At 43.3% G+C, this 21,409-nt stretch overlaps 1 protein-coding gene across 1 annotated transcript in view; it reads left to right on the plus strand.

The window, feature by feature from the left end:
- Nucleotides 1-468: 468 nt before the first annotated feature.
- The window catches only part of map3k22 (mitogen-activated protein kinase kinase kinase 22), a 40,852-nt gene continuing 19,911 nt past the window's right edge, over nucleotides 469-21,409 (plus strand). The window contains exons 1-5 of the mRNA XM_061094125.1: nucleotides 469-786; nucleotides 10,266-10,349; nucleotides 11,309-11,353; nucleotides 17,758-17,861; nucleotides 19,219-19,256. Coding sequence (XP_060950108.1) covers nucleotides 10,331-10,349; nucleotides 11,309-11,353; nucleotides 17,758-17,861; nucleotides 19,219-19,256 — 206 coding nt within the window. The 5' untranslated portion in view covers nucleotides 469-786; nucleotides 10,266-10,330. The remainder of the gene's footprint in view (nucleotides 787-10,265; nucleotides 10,350-11,308; nucleotides 11,354-17,757; nucleotides 17,862-19,218; nucleotides 19,257-21,409) is intronic.

A 21,409-nucleotide genomic window follows, 5' to 3' on the forward strand; every position in this document is an offset into this window, starting at 1 on the left:
ATAAGCATATTTGAATATTTGCACTACTGCACAAATTGAACATTCATCTGTTAAGATATATATTTAGATAAATATATATTTTTTTCTATTTTAAATTTTTGATATTCTATTTTATTGTTATTCTATTTTATTCTTTTTATACTCTATTTTATGCTATTTCTATTTTTTTTTTTTTTTGGGTTGAAATTACTGAGCATTGCTTAAAGAGAGCCTGTGACCCTAGTATTTCATTGACAGTGACTGCTTCATGTTATCTCTGTTCATTTGACAATAAAAAATCTTGAATCTTGAATCTTGAATCTCCAGCTTGAATAAACAGGCTCGGGTTGTTGCACTTGCTCCGTGTGTCCACGCGGGGGCGCTGCTCGCTCCGCTGTGGGTTGCCGCTGCCTTGGTAACGCGTCACCACTTCCTGGATCTTACGCGCAGAGCAGCAAGAACCAGCTCCTGTGTCAGTGCGAGAGGAGACGAGGGAGGAAGAGGAAGAAGAAGAAGAAAAACTTTCCTCTCGAACACCTCCACCGTTCGCAGTTTGTTGGATTAACTTGCACCTGGTGGAGCAGAAGCTTTGATCCTTTGATGTCAGGCTGTGATTCCTGCGCTTCAGTTTCCGGATAAACCAGCTCAGTGTTGTTTTGGGGAAGATTTTTTTTATTTTTTTATTTTTTATTTTTTTGTTGCCCTGCATCTGTTGGGATTTTTTGTTGTCCTCCTCCAGCCGGATTCCTGTGTGACAATCAAACAAACATTGCAGCCCAGACAACATGGAGTCACACAGATAACAAGGTAACACAAAAAAACAAAAAACAACACGTCTGGATTGTTTTTTGTTTCTTCATTGGTTTCGTGCCGACACTGCTTTTTCTATTTCCTGACTGAAATACCAGCACATGCATCTATGATTGCTTCACTAGTGTGTAGTTTAAATTCTAGTTTTGTTGTTGTGTGTTTACTTTGACTGGAGAAGGTTTCTCACAAGTGGAAAGTTGGACCAAATAGATTCGAATCAGAAGTATTTTATTGCCAAGTACGTTTACACATACAAGGAATTTGCTCTGGTTATTGGTGCAAACAATGAACATAGAAACATAAAAACGCAATAAATACAACATACATAGGAGAGCAATACAAAATAGGAAACCAGTATATATGTACTCACTGTTTACTTCTTATTTACTCACTTTTTACCAATATTTATACAAAGTAACATTTATTTTGACATTAACATTTCTGAATAAAAAGATATAAAAGATAAGTAAAAAGTTAAATGCTAAATGCAAAACAGTGAACAGTGTCAGATTGTAATATGCAATGTAATGCAGCATAATATAATATGATATGATATAATGTGTTAATTTAACACATCCTAGAGATCTGAGCAAAAACAGATGAATATAAACCTTCAGGCACATAACCGCCTGTTTTAGTCCTCAGGAGATACAGAGATTCATACTCTTAATAAATCTGTATTTAATTGCTAGAATAAAGGTTTGCACAGGGTTTTAAATGGTTATTTAAGGTATGATATGATAAGGTCAGTTCTTTATTAGTCCCACATCAGGGTTGTTTGACCAGCAAAGAGGACAATCGACATAGAGATATTAGTAAAAGTGACAAATACCTAAACACAGGAAATGCCAAATATAAATAATATACACAAACAGAATAAACCCAGTGTGAGCAGAATATGTATTGTGTAGCAGGATTAAAGACGTGAAGTATCGCACAGTAAAGTGAAGCTGAACCTATTTCCACTGCAAAAGTCTCCTTTCAGTGGGAAATGGCTTCAATCTGGAGGTGTGAGGAGTGACTTCTGGAAAGTCTCTGTCATCATCCGGCTCCTATGGACTCATTCATCCTCCCTGTGCTGTGTTCTCTCTCTCTGCTGTCAGCCCTCCAGACCTCTGTGATTCACTGTGGTCACTCCAAGCAGCGTTCTCCCTAGAACGGAACGATCCCCTGAAAAGTCCCCTCTCGTTGGTCTCTCTGCTCCCTGTCCGTCTCCATCCCAGTCCAGGTTAACGGCCTCTGTGGTGATGAGGATGGCGGCGAGCCTCATCCGTCGCTCAGCACATATTCCACCGCGATGGCACACCTCTGAGACCGTCCCGCCAAATTAGATTTTAATGAGGCCATCCCGTTCATCAATTCGAATCAATACGAACGGCACTCGCAGGAGTCTGAGCAGCCGACTGACGGATGGGTTTATCGGCACGTTGGCACGGCCCCCCCGGGGGCTCTGAAATAGCCCTAAAGTGAGAATCAAACTGTCAAGGGGAAACCGCCTACAGATAGGGTTGGTGTGCCACAAGCAAAACAATCCATTGGGCTGATAACGGGACTGGATCCCACAGTGGGAATGGCAGCCGGAGACAGAAGCAATGGCTGACTAATTGTGTTTTAATGGGACTATTTTAAAAAAAAAGTGGGCCTGAAGGTTTCTTGCCTGACTTTCTGTTTCACAGGTCAACTTGGTGCCAGGTGTATGCTGTCGGTCATTTGATAAAAAAGGTTTGGAGAGTTGATTCACAGCCTGTGTTGACATTTCTTGAAAGGGCTCGTCTGAAAGTGTGTCAGAGTTTGCTCACGTGGGTCATATTCCTCAGCCGCTCGCTTCTGAGGAACTTCATACATTAACTCTCCTCTAACGTCCCGCTGTCGACTTTACGCCGCGAGCCCTCGCGAGGGTCTTCGTCAGGACCCTCCTCTCCCTCTCAGCCAGGAGTGTGAAGTGCGATGCTATCTTTGCTGACTTCACAGAAGCCTGACCACTTGCCAGACGCCCACTGACAGGGCTGGGGGGTGAAAGGTCACTGTGACTCAGAGTCAGACTCATTATCTTCCCTGAAAGACATGTTTTACGTGTTGCTTGGTTACAGCGAAAACAAAATCAATGTGTCTTCAAGTGTGAGAAATACTTTCTTAACTAGCATGACAGTATTTTTATATGCTGATGCTATTGATTGCATTTTGGGTGCTGTGGGGAATTTTTGTTTCATTGTACTTGGAACTAAAAGTGATTACATGTAACTCTCTGCTGCTTTTGATTTTCATCATAAACTCCACGCAGAAAGAGCCCAGGATTTGAACTGAGAACCTTCTGGCTGTGTGGTGACAGTGCTAACAAAACAAACTTTAAAAGTTTTGTATTAATATAAACAGTTTACCAAGTTGAACAAGCCAATACAATAATGTTCTAAACAGAGCTTAGACCACCGTGATTTCCTTCCAGTGTTCCTTGAGACGGCTGTAGAACTTTGTTGGGTCCGAAAGGGAGTCGCAGTCATTTTGCTGGATATAATAAATAAAGACCCACTCCTGTCAAAACCAAAGTATTACAGGTAATCTTCTCCAGTCCTCTGCGGTGGTGTTGAGGGCTAGTGCCCGGGACAAAAGCCTTTATGGGCTGTAGTTTGCTACAGTTTGCAGGAGCGCAGTGGGACACACACAGTAATGGAAGATAATTGGGAACAACCCCCCTGACTGTACTTAAAGCCGCCTGTCTGACCAAAGTGGGCAAGCAAGAGCTGGTGGGAAGCAAGACTGAGGTAAATCCATCGTAACAGAGTTTCAGACGAGCTCTGCCGTGATGGAAGAACCAGGGAGGAAGACGGATATCCCTGCAGCACTCCATCCAACAGGCGGGCCTGTGTAAAGGATCGGCTAGAGGGCCTTTGGTTAAAGACTTGACTAAGCCTCTCAGACATTGCCAGGTCACACAGATCGCCTTGAGCATAAGAAATCAAGTGTAACTCATTGGCCAAATTGCCAAACACTTTATCTGACTGTGGCTACGTGGATCACACCACATCTGTAGCAAAGCAAGGTGGTTGCAGACGGCACAGAGACAAACAAACCGACCAAAAACTGATTGAAAATTTGCTTTCAGAGAATACGCCACTTCAGAGTTGGAACGTGGATCCACCTCTCGGTCATAGAAATTGCTGCATCGGCTCGAATGTGCCTCTCTGATTGTGTTTGAGTGGCCGAGGCAAACCCAGTGCTTCCTGAACAGTGTGACAGAGATTGAGCTCATGTGCAGGGATTAACGTTTGGCAGTGCTCAAACACAGGTGTGCCAAGATGGCTGTGGCGCACCCCAGATGACGCAAAACACTTACTCTCTGACGAAAGTCGCTTCTGTGTGGTGCTGGAGAAACGACCTCTAATAAAAATTCAGGTTTTTTCAGCTTTGTCTTAATTATGTACTTTTTAAAGGCTAAAAGTAGGAGATACGACATTGGTGAAGTAAAATTAAGCTTGCAGGAGAACAAAATGAGAAAGTGAAAGGGGTCTGATCCCTCTACGAGTGGCCTCTCTTTATGTGTGGAAGTCCAGTAAGGTCCGACCCCCTCCTCCTACTCTCCAGAAACCAGGCGGAAGCTGCCTGATTGAGCTTTGTCTGCACGGCTTGTCTGACTGCGAGGACAATGCCTCCAGCAGCAGCAGCAGAGCCAGAGGCTGCAAGGACAGCCGGATAGACAACACACCGCAGACAGACTAGGTCATACAATAACACTGAGGACAAGTAAAAATACGTAAAAATACCACAACTGGTCAGACGTCTATGTCTACCAGAGCACATGCGCTCAAATTTGAATATATGATTGAAATATTGAGTTGAGAATGAAATCAATAGGTTTGACTTTTGGCATTAAGTCATAAAATAACTTTAAGATATTTCCTCCTCTCGCTCGCTCAACCTTCGAGAGCAGAGACTGTCTCTGTGGATATACGACTCGGTGGTGAAGCAGAAATACTTTCTTGCCTCTTCCTGAACCACAGCTGTTTGACATTCTGCCTCGTGAAATTGGTCTAAGTCTATGAGCTGTCTCCGCATGGCTGCATTTGGGTGGAGGAACACAATGAATGAATGTGCTTGTAATGGCGTGTCACCGCATAATGGAAAAGACAGCTTACTCCACAGATTGTGCTGAGATTCCTCTCGAGGGGAGAATACAGGCCTGGTGATCCAAGGAGTGGATGTATCGTGGATCTCAGGAGAGTCACTCCTTCATTTGGCTATTTTTAGCGGGTGTTGTGTGCTTGATGATGACGGCAGTCAGCTTCGACTTATCGCTGAGCTAATAGAGCTATCACTCTTTCTCTGAGGAGGGTTTCTCTTACGCTGGAGTTTGATTGGTACCAGTCAATTGAGTTAATATCCAGCTCCACTCTTCATATGCCCCTTTGGGTCCTGATTAGACCAACTACTCTCTCCGCTTACTACGTCTGTCTCCTTGAAATTTCATTGGAAGAGACCAGTGCTTAAATGAGTCACTGAAGTACTTTATTAAGCAAAAATATGGAAAAGTTGACTGGTTCCCAAAGGGTCCCGACAAACTCGTTTTTAGTATCCACACTCGGATGCATCAAATGGGAAAAATTAATTTAAAAAAATCATTTTAAGCAACCATCTGTGTCAGATAAACTGTTTGGTGGATCACCAAGTCATTACTACTCATTCACTGGACTTAATTCATTGTATTCCATTAACTGGTTGGTCGGATATTTCAGTTAAAGACAAATCAATCAACAAGAACCTAAGAAATACCAAAACAATAGAACTGCCAAACTGTTGCCGTTTCTAGATCCTAAAATGTAAGGATTTGCTTCTATTCTTTGTTTTACACTTTAAATCGTTGAAAATACCTTCGACTTCTTTAGCTAGTTGGACAAAACAAGTTATTTAAAGAAATCACATACTATGGGACGTTTCTCTATAGACTAAATCAAAAATGAACATAATGCTACAAGGAAATCAAGCTTCCTTTGATAACTGGCAACTCCTGAGCAGTAGAAGCAAAATGTGAAGATGTGTAAATAATGGTGTCATATCAAAAGGGAATTTCCTTTATTTAAATTAAAACATAGATTTTCTTCAGGATGACGGGAAGAATGCTCTTGATGTGTTGTAGGAAGGCATCATTAATCCTTGAGTCCCATTGAAGAGCCTGGATCTGTTCTCCTGTGATGTAAATCAATGTTATTATAAATCAGTGCTGAAGCCCCACATGGAGTGACGTACTCTCGCCCACACACTCCTACCACCTCCCAGAAATCTTCACACATCTCCCTGCATTGAAATCCCTCGGCCCGGTCCGTGTGCAGGACACAAAGTATTGTCTTACTTCCCAGAATCGGCCTGCGTAACCCTTCTGACTCATGTGGGGCCACAGTGCAGACTTGGCAAGCGTTCAGCGGACAGGACACCCCCTTCCCTGACCTTTTAAAAAGAGCAAGTCACCTAAATATTCGTGATTCACTAATCACCCTCCACTTCCTGCACATATTGTAATTCAGACAGGCCACCGGTTATTGTGTCTAGCAGTGAGGACTCTCTTAGTGATGACAGGCCTCTGATGCATTATCACGGCAGATTTCTTCTGTTCATTTAGATTCACATAAGCAGTGAATGAATAGAAGTGAAACACCTTTCTCTGGGTTGTTCTCATTGACAGTAGATAAACATGATGATGGCTTCCCAAGTGTAAAGCTAAAGGGTTTTGACCCCCACCTGCTGCCCGGCTGCAGTATAGGTCATAAACCCCACCTTCTCCATGTTGTTGGATGGACCACGGGCCAAATTATAAGGTCTGATACATTTCCTCTCAGATATAGTACGTGTCATTTTTAGGGACGGGAATCAGCAGGGACCTCCCGATACGATACCATCACGATACTTAGGTGGCGATATGATATGTATTGCGATTCTGTGTGTATTGCGATTCGATATTATGATTTCCTGGGATTTCTTTTGGTTATTTTTTTTAAATCCTGGACCATGGAAAAATGTTGAATCATTCCTTCAAATACAACACAGTCAAATTCACTTAGAGCTTTACAAGTTTTATTTCAAATATTAACATTAACTTAATGACTGCCGGGCAGCCAATAGAGAAAATAAATAAAAATGTGCCCTATTATTGTATAGCCCCTGTCAACTGCACACAAACTGACAGATTAAGAAATGTATGCCACTTAGGCTTCTTTCAAACAATAAATAAAAGGTAAATTAAATAGAATGAATAAAAGTTTACTTAGAATATAAACTTTGAAATAAACAAAAAGTAGGCTATTGTTGTTTGCATGTAGCCGATACAAAGCTAGTGCTTGGGTGTGTTTAGATTCTTGTGCAAAAACAAGAGCTGGTCAACATGCTCTGGGGTGATGTTGCTCCCCCAATATATCCCCCCCGGTATAAACCAATAAATATGTTTTAAAAAAAAATATATATATATATTTTTTAAATCGATTTGGGAGGCAGCATATCGATTTAAAATCGTCATTCACAAGAATCGCGATTTGTAACTGAATCGATTTTTCCCCCCATCCCTAGTCATTTTAGGTAGGAAGCTTGTGGTCCACTGGATCCCTTTTCACATTCACATAGTCATCTTGTCCACTGTTAACATAAACCTGAATGGATCGATAAGTCAACCTTCCTACAGTGGCTTCATCCCCCGTCCTTCATTTCTGGATGCTGGGAGTCGGCCATCTTACAGAAACTCTCTGACCTTGTGGCCTGTGAGGGACCAAGGTGCTCTGATCCATGGCCTCCATCGCTGTAGTGTCTTGACCCCATTGATCAAACACAGCTGTCTTGTCCCCTCCACCCAACGACCAATGTGATTGTCTTCTTTTTTGGGCATTCAGTGGTTTTACTGACAAGCTGTCCCGGAGAATGGAAATCCAGTGAGCTCAACAGGCATGCTGTACATTTTAGACGTTGACCTTTGATATGATTTCTTTGGGACTCCACAAGAGTGATGTCAGACATGAGGTCATACTGCTCAGGCCCCCAGGCAGCTGCAGAGCAGGCCCTCCTCTTCTTCAGCCCGAGAAGGGAGGGCGGGGGGGGGGGGTTCCCTCTGAGACTCTCAGCCACACTGTTTACTTGGTAAGAAAGTGATGTAACAGAGCTGAAAGAGGATGGCTTATATGCATATACGTGCTTGCCTGCATCGTCTTGGCTGCGGTTCCTGATCACTCCTTCCAACAAAAATAAAATAGCTGTGTGTGGTTTGAGAAGCAGGACTCTGCTTTGTCTGGCTCGAACAATTCCCCATAACCCTCGTCTGAAATCTCATCCTCTGCTGTCCTCTTTTTAATTAACTTCCTCTGGCATTTCAGCACAGTCCCCGCACTGTGACAAAGGGAGAGGCCTCTGCCGGTGAAACATTGGCCCTGAATGGTGATGTTATCCACATTTGACAGTGAAGTGCGTCAGCATGTCTCAAGCACTTCTGGATGTGCGCAGCCTTGTTGGTTTATCTTATGATTTACTCCACCAGTGATTTAATGGGGAGACAGACAGTCCCCCCCCCGGAGGACCCGTGGCAGCAGAGCAACAAGAGCGAGCGGCGATTAGCATTTGATCCTCAACAAGCGGGGCTGTCACATCGCCCGCCTGCCAAGACGTGTGTGGAGAATTGGGCCGGTGATCAGTGGGCACCACTCGCCCGGTACCACGCTGGGCAGAGGGGCGAAGCAGATGGGCCATCTGGCGACTTGCTGGCACGGGACAGGAGCTGCTCTGTTCCCGTGTGTGCGTTCGTGTGTGCGTGGCGTCGACAGACCGGGCGACGCTGTGTTAGGAGACCACCTGTCCTGTGGCCGTTCCTCATCTCTTTCATGTGTGGTCAGCAGCGCCATACGAGCACAGCCTGATATAGAGCTTTACTTTGACATATCATACCCACTTCCCTCTGCTATTCTCACACTGTGCTACCACCTATTGGTTGTATAAGACAGTATCTGTATGTATTTGGCACATTGCAGTTCTCTATAGTTCTGTTGATGTAAGTTTTTCTCCGGTCAAAGCTCGACGTTTGACAGATTTACCCTTTTTCTCAGAAAGAGGTCAAGCTTGAAACTGTTTCTCTGGCTCCATATTTACCTTTCCACTCCTTAAGCTGTTGTGATTGTGCCACTAACAGAGACAGAGGTTTAAACTCTGCTGGCAACCCGGGTCGCTGCCCCTCAGGCTGCAAACTGCTCCAGTGACCGTTTTTTCTTCCCCTTTCATGAAGAGTTTTCGAGCGAACACAAAGAGAAACTATTTGTGTTCGCTTGAATACTCTTTGTGTCTCTGCAGATGAGCTGCAGCGTTTGTCTGTGCAGAATGTTTTGGGGTTACAGACCCACACTGTGGTGCAGGCGTAAAAAAAAAGAAGCGTTAGTGATAGATGGATATTACTATACAGCTGGCATGAGGTAATTCTCTGATCTGTTGACTTTTTTATGTTCGCTCTACTGCTCCACAACATTTTAGCTTTTGCCACTATCACATCATTTCCGCTTGTGGCCACAGTTGTTCAGCAAAGTAGAGCTCGGCTCACTTTGAATAAAGCTTGATTGCATTTCAATGAATTATCTCGTTTAGTTTTTTTCTAAAACTTGATGACACAGCAGCAGCGGTGGTGCAACTATTTCTATAGTTCCTGTTCCCCTTTTGCCAAGCCTGCATTTAAAGAAACAAATGTGTATGTATCTGTGTGTGTGTGTGTGTGTGTGTACGCATACGTGCATGTGTGAAATATGAGCATGCAACAGGATGCAGCCGTCATTTTTAAGAAAACTCCACATTTACATTGCGTAAACAATCTGAGATCGATCATGGGAAGTGTTTTCCTCTGCAAAAAGCTGCATTTTCTCCTCTGCTCCTTATGTGCTATCATCAGTGGTCCTAAAACAAACATCACACATAGAAGTCTCTTCATATCCATCCATTATGGGATGTGACAACCATTTTTCTGTTTGTGCTCACTAGTGTAATACATAAAGGCTTTGGCTTAGTTTTTGATCCGCTCATGGTCTTTAACTGCTGCACCACGGGAACTCATGGACACCAGGCAACTCCATTATCAAACACTGAGAAATTCCTCCACGACCGCTGGCTTGTAGTTGGGTTTCTGAGTGGCAGAAACGAGACATCAGGGCATTCACGCGATTTACATGGATTCAGTTACCAGCGTCAGAAGCAGTTCTTGGCTGTCGTGTTGTTATTTGTCTGCCAGGAGTAAAAACAAAAAGGATATGTTGACCTCAAGAGACCATCCTGGTTAAATAAAGATTAAATAAATAAAAGAAGCAGGGGCTCCGATGATGTAGGAAAAAAAAGCTTTGTGTTGAAACTGCCACCTGCGTCCTGTTTGGTCATTGTTTTTGTGCAATCGCAGAAATATTATGTGCACCGAGCTGAAGGAAAATGTCACCGTTTGTGGATGTTGAAACCATGTTTTTTTTTGTTTTTCTGGCTCTCAGGGTGAAATCTTCGCTTGCAAGGAGAAGTCGAGCTCTGTGCTCGAGTTCAACAGGGCCACTTCCTGATGATGACAGTAAACATGGGTGAGTAGCATTCAAAAGCAGGTTGCTGCACAGTACGTTCACAGAGACAACATGTACGATTACACACCTCTCACTTCCTCTGGAAGGAACAGTGCGAAGAAAAATAAAGCACGCACGATACGTAGAGGATTCGTGTGAGGTGGCTGTTAACGGCTCCAGATGGCCAATGTTGTACCCGCTTGTATTGGTGTATTTACATTGTTGTTTGTGGAAATGTTTTTCCTGATCCAAAAAGCACGTGTACATGCACAGTTACACTCATGAACACTCAAAATATATCATCCTAGCGTAGCGTGTTTGTATATACTCACACCTGCTAAGCCTTTGAGAACACACGTGAACTCCTACATAGTGAATATGCAAAAATATTGTCTCACAGGTACATGCACTTTTTTGCTCCGTGCACCCTCTCTTTGCATGTGTAATGGCCCTTGATTGACCTGGAGGGGGTTATTCCAATCTTCCCAATGGAACATATTACCAAAGGGATATATGTTTCCCAGTTCTACATGTATGCAGCCGCAGGGCACTAGGTTCCTCATCTCTCTAGCACATAACGGTGACCTGAACAAGATGAACCCGAGCTCTGCAGTATGATATTCTGTATGAAATGTCCTGGGCTGATGTTAAGTGGTATAACAGGCCTTCACTTGAGGGAATTCATCACCTTTAGGGTTAGAAGTTAAGGGTCAGGGTAATTGCTCCAGTAAAAAACTGCATATTTACCTAATTTCATTTGGAAAAGGGTCAGATTTGACCTGAACACATTATGAGGTTAATGTTTGTTAACAGAGTATTGAGCTGGGGGAAACAGGGCCCTAAGAATGTAGGACCATGGGAACATGGATACACTCTCGCCTGGAGGAGTATAGTGCGTCTATCCTTTCCACAGCAAAGTAATCACAACCGGTCATTTGCTGTATTTTTGACTTCTTTCCACTGTAATGTTTTTTCCCCAGATGACGGTCTCCAAAATGGACCCGGACAGCACAGGAACTCACAAGGTAAACCATTGTTCTCCTCAGCGAAATACAACCGTTGTGGAATGGAAAAGTTTGATATTTTTGTCAGTTGTGCTTAATCGCTTTAAAACGTCTGCGCTAGTCACATTTAACCTACCTTAAAACACTGTTGTACTCACTAAGATGAGTGTGTTCCAAGCCTGTTAGCTTTTTAGCCAACAGCTTAATAGCTGAGTCTCATATGGACCTCGTGAGTTGTGGTTACGATGTCGGAAGTCATGTCCATGGTGTGCTTGGCGCTCAAGTGGTTGTCAGGAGAACACCTCTGCTAGGCAACAACAACATAGACGCTATATGTTGCTGTCTACAGAATCCACAGAGGTCAAACACGAAGCAAGCTTGCCGTCATGTAATGTGATGCAGGAAATGCAAATGCATGATGACAGAGGGATAAGATGAGGCCGTTGGGAATATCAACATTTCCTGCATTATGTTACATGCATGCTAGCTTGCTAAATTGTTAGCCCCTGTGGCCTCTAGATGCTGACAGTAATGGAAGGCAGGAAATGCAGAGGCAGAGTGGGAAAAGATGAGGCCGTTGGGAATATCAAAGAAACTCCTATAGGATTATAAATACCTCTTGGAAAAATGCAAAAAGGTATATTTCTCAAAAGGTTCCACAAGGTTCTTTAATTCAGCAGCACACACAAAGCCCTTTTTAGAGATCTTATTACATTCCCATGGATGCAGACATTCCTCGATGAAAAGACTTTCGGCATAGACCTTGTACAAACATTAATTGCACAACCAACTCCCACACCCACTATACTCTGCGCTACAACAGAGTTATTCTTAGTGAAAGATTAACTCCAGGGGTTTAAGCATTACACCCATTAGATGTTAAATAAGCTGTATCGCAGTTTCGACTCAACATGGAGGTGTGTGAGAGTTTATCGTCCCTTGGTTTGTGAGCGTGTGTCTTAGTGTGTGTGTCGTGTGTCGGAGCTCGGCCCATGCTGCTGCTGCTGCAGAGTGAGGACATGTTTGGCTCCAGCTGCTAATCCTGCCGGATGCCTTTGCCATGATGTGTCTCTCGGCACCAGGAAATCCCCTCAATGTCTTCATTCAGGCAGCCTGCCTCGCACACACACAAACTCACGCCCCCACACGCAAACTCACACACACACAGTCGCTGGCCCCCTACACACACTTTGTGAGCTTTCGAAACTTGGCTCTTAAAAGCCAGTGTTATTCTTTGAACCCTCTCGGGAGCGGAGCATCTTTACATCTAAACTCTTTTAGGAGCTGTTCCGGTTGCAGAGACCTTGCGACCATCTGCTTGAGCCGTAGTTACAGCTCCAGGAGAATAACTCTTCTTTACGCAAACCGCCTTAGACTGGCGCTCCTACTTCATTTCACCGACTGCCACTTTCACAGTTCTCAACTTCAGCCTGAAGAAAAAAAAAAACTAAATATGCTGAGTGATGATGCAATGCCCAAGCAATCAGCCCCCATTGTGAAATGTTGCTCGCTCAGTTTAGCTTCCTGGAATTCCCCTTCTTCTTATGCTAGTCACATTTTACCCAAGACGCAACGAGAAGCACAGGAAATGAAGTGCAGGTATCTCATCCGATCCCCGCAGCGGGAGAAATTACCAGCCTTTCTGGGTCCCGCTGACCTGAGGTTCCCTGAGGTTCCTGTCGCTGGTTTGTGAGGCTGATCCTGGCAGTGACGTGCGGTTGCCGTGGGAGCTGGTTTCTTTCCACTGGGCTGGTGAGCTTGGCTGGTCTCGGCCTGGCAGCGGCGGCAGACCAGGCCTAAGTGATGTAATGACATCATTTTTAGGCTGCCATTACAACTGGCCCTGTGCAGCACCACGCATTTCTCACACTCTCACTGCCTCCTTTCACCAACCTCCCCTCCCACTCTTCCCTCCGTGCTATTAGCCATAGGTACAGCACAGGCCTCAAACATGCTTACAGACGACCAGATATAAACACACAGGCAACAGTCACTGTTTGTTTTGTATCCTTGACTGCGAGCGAACACCAGTAGCCTGGAGCTCTGAGCCAGTCGGGGCTGAGAGGAAACAATGCATGCACCAGAGTCAGTGATATTGAGGAATAAAGTCGGAGGAAGTGCTCACAGTCGTTTTCGGGTTTGAGTATGAGGTCATTTTCTGCAGAATTATCCAAAATTTTGAGCTGCCTTACATACAAGTAGCATACACTTTACTATTCCTTCAGCTGAAGTTGAATAATCAGTAGTTTTATAAGTAGAAATATGAAATACTTGTTAGTTTTACTACAACTCAAATTAAAACATTGCATTTTTGCACTATTACATGTGTTATGCAGGTTTAAGTCATAGTTTCATTGCAGATTAGAATATATAAAACAAGCAAACTATTACAGGGGCCATTTTTCTGCATAGTCACTTGATTATTTAAGACTTTTCTCTGTCTTGTTCACAATAGATGAGTGTTGATTATCTTCAGAGTGACTGTGGAGAATTGCTCTTCACCCTCATGTCTGTCTTTTGACTCATTCAATAAAAAATCCATTAATATCCTGATATGGAATAAAGCGGTTAACCCAGCTCCACATTCACAACAGAGACAGTGACTCAGTTCCTTCCTGCTCGGAGACAACCGGCCTGGTGAAGCTGTTAGTCATCCACCTCTGCTGCCATGTGTGGTTAAAAACAACCATGTGTAGTTCTTAACAAACTGCCAGGGTTGAGAAGAATACTGGAAAACTATACTTAAGTAGAGTAGAAAGTTACTTACTTAGAAAATGTACTCAAGTAGAAGTAAATTCAACTTAAGAACATCATTTGTTGTGATCACCTGTCTTAACATCACTATGAGTTTTTTACACCACATCCTGCACCGGATCTCAGCTCATTCATTCTCATTTACAAAAATATAAGCTGCCACCTCTTGTCTCCTCCGAGTTTCCAAACACTGAACTGAGTGAGCTCTGCAGTCACAGCAGGGATGAAAGAGAACAGCAGGAAGGTGGTGCACACCTCACTGAGTGTACGAGTGAATGTACAAGGCAATAAATCAGTGATTAATTCATGTAGATGCAACCTTTAAAATTAAAAATCCAAACCAAGATAATGCTAATCTTAACCACGGCTACATCATTGATTTTATTGCATATTTAGATACAGTCCCTGGCCCTCAGTCAGCGAACATGTATGTAAATATTACATTAAGGACATGTATGTTAAAACCAACAGTCAGAGCAAGTCTGTAGATCATGAGCTTAACGTGTCTCTGAACACGGAACCCAAGCAACCACAGACCAGGATGCTACAGATTCATCAGCAGCTTCTTTGATGATTTCATTTCATTTGTCAGTTTCTTATTCGGTTTATCATCATTTAAAAAATAATAATTCTGGAATGGTTTCAACTTTAAATGTTACAAAGTGAAATATTCGAGTAAAAAAAAAAGACTGGAGAGAAATTGATGATTTTTGAAGTAGACAAACATATTTTTAGACTATCAAGAGTAAATGTACTTTCACCCCTTCTTCTTGTTTCATTAAGAAACATATTAATCTGGCACATTCACACAGCATGTCAGGAAATGCATATAGTTTACTCTTTGCTATATCTCTGGTCACTTTAGTGCTTTAAAACCATCCGATATATTTCCCCTGATTTACCTCCGTCATTTCAAGAAGATCGTCCCTCTCCTCGCTCTGGTTTGATTATTTGCTCTGCGGGCAGAGTTTCTGTGGGTGTAACTTTTCTTATCGCTCTGCCTTACTTACGAGGAGGGAGTGTGCAGGTCACTGGAGAGGAGGGTTGCGTCATCCCTCACCTCACTCCTGCTGCTATATTGGGTTTTCTAAACAAGACGTCCACCTCTGTGGCCAGCTGCTGCCAGTGGTTCCACCTCAGTTTATGTCCACTGGCCGACTGGGTGAAAGTTTGTGGTCGCACAGAGAGCTGGTAGAGACACGTTTTTGTTTTTAGGCGAAAACATAAAGTTGTAAAAGGTGAAGTCAGGAGAAATTTAAAAGTAAGGCTTGATTAAAATGTTTGTTAGATCCAAGTTAAAAAATGTAGTGTTGTCTTGCCATGTAGATAGTTTTGGCGTTATAATTGTCCATACTCTGATCGATAAGTTTGTAATCAGTTTAATTTATGTATTAAACTGATCAGGTTTTAGCCCGATCCACAATTAAATAGTATCTTTCTCAATGTCATCAGAGAATTCAGTGTTTACATAAGTCGTTTTCTGACATGAACTCTGGAAAATTGTCCCGAAAACTTTGGTTGGGAACATATTCCAGAGTTTACCTCAATTGTCCAGGTTAGACGCGTTCTACAAAAAGAAACTATTCAGAATACTCAGATGAGGATTGGTGCCTTCGGAAATCAATACCGGCATCAATCCCTCTCGCCAAAACCTCTTGAATCTCTTTTCCTATTCAATTCGACATCTTCGTCAGGGTCTTCTACATGTTTGGCACATTCTTTTTTAATCCTGAGATATTTGTGTTACGTTTGTTGTTTTCAGCTTTGTGTCCATCACGTATTAAAAGCAGCATTAACACGTCCACTTGTTTGCTTTGAATTTTCCAGACATTTTCTTGCTGTATTCCCACATTCGGCTCACTCTGACATTTTACTAGGGGGCTGGCAGGAAATGTTCTGGAAAATGTCCAGAGCAACTGAATTGGACATTTGCGCGCTCACATGCAGCCCCTACGGAAGATTGAAATTGAAAGCAGCTTTACATTCACTCAGTCATGGCAAGTAGTTTTAAGTGCCACAGCAAACGTTAACCTCATGTTACCTCGCATAAACTTTCCCCATTGAATACCGGTCCTTGTGGTACCGATTTAGAGTTTGAGAAAAACACTGCTAATGGATCTGGAACTCAAATTCAAACGGTGCTTCGAAACGGAATGTGTAAATTGATGTGTGCGCTCTGTGACCCGTGGGCGAACCCAGCGGAGTGGCCCACGGTCGACAAACAGCTGGCAACGAGAGCAGAGCAACGCGAGATCAACAAGATCAAATGGCTTCCCAGACCCCATCTGCTCCCTGCACCACCAACACACTTTGCGATGTGCTCACACAGGTTCTTGTTACTTAGAAGAATGTGGTCCTTCCTGCAGGTGCTGTTTGGGTTGCATGGCCTGAACGATGTGTGTGGGGTGGTGTGTGCATGTGTACGTGCGCACATTTGTGTATGTGTGTGTACTTGTACGGATCCTTTGTGAGGGTCCTTGTGAGCCTAGAGCTTACGGAGCGATGCATTTTTAGAAAGTGGTTAGAATGAGGTTTAGGTTAAGGTTAAGTATTTGGCTTTTAATTGTGATTGTTAAGGTTAAGGTAAGGGGTTAGGGAATGTGCCAATGAGGGTCCTCACTAAGATAGAAGTACCTGGTTTTGTGTGCGTGTGTGTTTTTAATGAATGCACCCTGAGCTCATCTGAGAGGCAGTCGGGAGCTGAGGTCAAACACCTCTTCTTTATATTGTAATCACCACACTCAGATAATTGCTTCTATTAAAGTCTCTTCATATGATAATGTCTGACACGCTCATCTGCACGATTGCCCCCCCTTTTCCGCATGAGAGTGTGTGTTATTGTGCTTGTGCACACACGTGTGTGGCGGAAAGTGTGGAGTGAGAGATGGAGAATCCTTCACACGCTGAGGAAGGTTTTAATCAAAGGTATAGAGCTGAAGGTTTTTCTCTCCCTGTCAGAAGTGAATTCTGGATTTTGAACACACTTGATGTTGAACAACCGGCTTCGTTTTTTCATTCGGAGCTCGTCGGTGCGACAAAAGAAAAGATCCGTCTCTGTCTTATTACAGGAGAACACATTTCAACTTTAGAAGAATGTATCTGTAATCTCTGCAAATGAGAAGTGCTTCACTTCTTAGCTGCAGGCTACACACTCCCGACCACATTAGCCCCTGTGCCACGCTCATAGACACGCGTGCTGCATTATTAAACACCTTTGCTCTCTCAGCTTTTGTACAAAGAGTTGAAGGGAAATCCACATTCTCTTGTGGGTTTATCTGCAACATCAGAATTCCTCTCCTTACTCACGTTGCAACAAAAATCTGTATCGACGAGGATTTGGCCTCTACAGATGTTGCGCAGAGAAAACAGATCTTCTCTTTTCACAGAGGCTATATTGTTGTTGTTGTTATGTAAAAGATAAATCACTGGATACTTTCCATTAGTGGAAAAGGCTCAGATGGCATCAGAACAGGAAGCAACAGACCAGGTGTTGCCCCAGTGCCTGACCTGAGCCAACTCATGTTCCAACACAATCCACATGACAAATGATGAAACCAGACTTTTACACTATTACACTTAAAGTCAACAGCATGGGTAGTTAGGTGGTTTCAGTCAGTTATTGGCTCAAACAAATGTGTATCAGTTCCTTGATGTGTGTTTTCTGTCTTCAGATGATGAAGAGGCGTTAAACTCCATCATGAAGGACCTGGCAGCCCTGGGCCGCTGCTACACCCAGCACCACAAGCCCAAGAGCAGAACCTTACTCTACAAACAGGTACGTTTGAGGACCAGATCTCCATCAGCTTTGTCTAACTTAAAAGCGTACAGGGGGCCAGTGTTTTTTGTTTGACAATTGGTTTAAACCAGGCAATGACTGTATATAAAGATGGACGACATAACTGCCCACCCCCTGGTGGCTGGCTGCAGTACAGGTCATAAACATCTACTCCCTCATCGCTGCAGTTCTGGATCGTGGGAGGAAGTGGAGACACGTCGTCCATCTTATTTTTTACAGACGTACTTTAAATTGGTCACGCAGATTATAAAATAATATAACCTTCACTGTCAGTCTGAGTTTAAACCTAAAACCTCAGCCTTTCTTCCCTTTAGATTTGTTTTTTTCTGCCAGGCTGACAGTTTGCTGGATGTCAAAGTCAAGTGAAGGTTCTGCTGTAGTTGTAGAGACGGCAACTGACAGCAGCTTATTCTGGGTTTAATTCAAACATGTTACAGGCACTGATGTGACGGGGACATGTTAACCATCATTCAGAATAATTAAATGTTCTGAAAATTTGCTGCAAGTTTGACTCAAAACAATAGAGTACTGACAGGTCCGGAGTATTTAAAATTCTAAAGATAGATGCTTTAAAGTCAACTTTAAAACATTGGTTTTAGGTTATTTGGAAAAATAGCATTTGCATTCATAAAATTGTAACTGGCAGAAATGTTTTATGTCCATTGCATCTTAAATGCCCACAGTGGAGCCGTGTAGAAACTGGTGAAAGTAATAAACAGGCACATTTTGGACGGCTTATCATTTTCCTTTGTGGTTTTGGTGCAGTAAAAACTGCAGGGCTCCCAGGATTTAATTCCTCTCAATCACCTTGTGCCTCTTTCTGAAGTCGTTTACTCGGCCGTTTGTTCTCTCTCTGTGGAATGATAATTGGCAAATCCTCTTAAAGCGCCAATGTTTACGATGAGACGTAAACAAACAGCGAGGAGCACAGAGCGTTTCCGCCGCTGTCCTCTGCGAGTTTGCTTCTTCTTTACCCAATATCCTGCACTGATATGATGTCAGTGCAGGTTTATCACCATGACCTCATGCAGACTTGCAGGCTCCTCCAGATTCCTGCTCCCTGGGGTAGTGCCATTATAAATAGAAAACTTAGATTGTGTTATGCCATCCTTGGAGTCAAGTCGAAGGATAATGTGGCCTTTGTTTTGCAGACAGAAATTGTGCAACAGCGAAACAACATGTACAGTGTTATTATGGGGCTTTTTTGTCACTACAGTTCCTTGTCTATCTTATCGCTTATGTTTCTGTAGCAGCCCAAATCCCATGTACAGCCATGAATCACTTTTAACTTTCCACTTCCATAACTCCCCTCTGTTGTTATTTTTCCTCTCAACAGGATTTAAGAGTCAAGCTGGAGCATGAGAGAGAAAAACGGTATGTTGGAACCCCCTTATTGTTTTTTCTCCTCCTCTGTCCAAGCCTTTACTCCTCAGTTCGGATCCTTTTTGTTATGCTTTGCCATGCCTGGGATTGTGTGTCGAAGGGAAATCACAGTTACATGCCAGAGTAGCATAAAGAGAGAGGGAAAATTCCTGCTCTGACATTTAGCCGAGGCCTTGTGTCGGAGACTCGGACGGGCCGTTTGAGGGAGGAAGGGAGGGAGGAAGAGGGCCTGAGAGAGGGAGTGAGCAGAAAGACGAGAGGGAGTGCCAAGTGTTTCAGTTCAGTGTCCAGTCTTCCAGGCACACCCCAAATTAATTCTTCATCGTCTGTTTTCTTGTGCTTTCCCGCTGTCCTCCACATCCTTCACCCAGCAGCCATCTGTTCAGCTTTAGAGGCAGAGCATGGTTACGCTGACTCTGTCTGGAGACACACTTACGAGCACTGTTTCTACCAAGGTGCCTTACGGTTTGTTTACCACACTGGAGGACTTTGAAAGTGAGGCGCCCTGCATAAAAAAAAATCTTTTGAACAGGAGACGCTTTGTTTAGGGCTAAGATTCAATTTGTCTATATAAGGACTAAGCTCCATCTGTCCATGTATGGATGCCCTACGACGTTCTGGTCCCTGTCTGGGTTTAAGGTTTGCATCCTGGGAGAGTTCACGTGCAGACATCGTCCCCGTGAAACCCCTCAGAGAGAATACACTCAAAACAAATGACAGAGTGACTGTTTCAGTGGAAAAACACCAGAGGGAGAGGGACCATAAACTTTAACAAATGATTTGATTCATCACGAGAGGAACGGGCATCGGTTCAGTGAGGCTGCGGCGAGGAAGCAACGGGCTAGCATGAGGGAGAAAGAGAAGGAGACGACGTGCTCCTCCAGCAGAATGCAGCCTCACACTGGGCCTCGCCACTTCTTCTCAGCCCCTAATTGGCTACTGCTGAGGAAGAGACAAGTTTTTCATGTTCCTGTCTCTATGCATTTCTGCCTCCCTCTGTTTCTCTGTCTCGGTCTTCTTCTCTTTCTCACGCTCTCCACGCACACTGCACCGCTCTCTTGGAGCCGGCAGACAACAGCTCGCCGCGAAAGACGCCATTCATAAATAATATTAGCACTTTTTTATTCAGTGTGAATATCGCGCTGTCTTTCCTTCCTGCTCTTCTCTTGTCATGTTTTTGGTTGGTTTGCTTGATGTCAGGCTTGTCTGAGCTCTGACCTCTGTCACTTTGACTTAGAAAAGTGTCACTTGTAGTTGTAAACCATAAAGATGGACGAAGCGTCTTCCCATCCTCCCACTGTACAAAAATGAAGCCCGGTGCTGCCATTTTGTGCTTTTAAGGTCATTTGGATTCTGCACCGTACACAGCGAAATCGGGAGTGTTAATTCAACTCACAGAGTGTTAAATTTAACACTTTTTCTGAGTCTATATAATCCTCACGGATTCTGAGTTAAAATTACACTTTGAAAAGTGTTAATATTTTAACTCTTTAACAGTGATAAATATTTGACACCCTTGGTGTTATTTTATGACATCACATAAGTGCACCTTTAACTCTAAATTGTGTTATTCCCTTTCACTGTGAGTGTTAATTTTTAACATACATAGTGTTATTTTATGCCTCATTAAAGTGTATTTTTTACACTAAAATGAGACCGAGGGTCAGTCTCACACCTGTCTTGATAAAGAGAGCCGAGGGATTTTGTTGTGGTTCATTGGGTGCAGAGATTTTTTGGTGAAACTCCTCCCATATTTTATGATCAACTCCACCTGAAGTGAATCTAACTTAGTCACAGGTGTTAACATTTAACTCGCTTGATTGACAACGCTCGCAGAGCTTTTTTAACACTAGTGGTGTTAAAACAACTCCAAAATCAACACCCACCAACTCAAAAATATTAACACTGAAAAAACAACACTACAGATTTTGCTGTGTAGTGATCATGGTGTCGATGTCCCACCAATGTTTACCATTAATAACTAAAGTCAAGTTTACTAGAACGCTTAAACGTACATCAGTGGGACAAGAACTACCAATCATGACAAAAAACGTGAGAACAATTAATTTAACGTGTACTTTGACATTTTAGTTTTGTTCATGTATCCTCTGCTAACATGGAGGAGGTGGGGTTTGGAGTATATA

Source organism: Limanda limanda, chromosome 20, assembly GCF_963576545.1.
Source record: "Limanda limanda chromosome 20, fLimLim1.1, whole genome shotgun sequence".
NCBI classification, from domain to species: Eukaryota; Metazoa; Chordata; class Actinopteri; order Pleuronectiformes; family Pleuronectidae; genus Limanda; species Limanda limanda.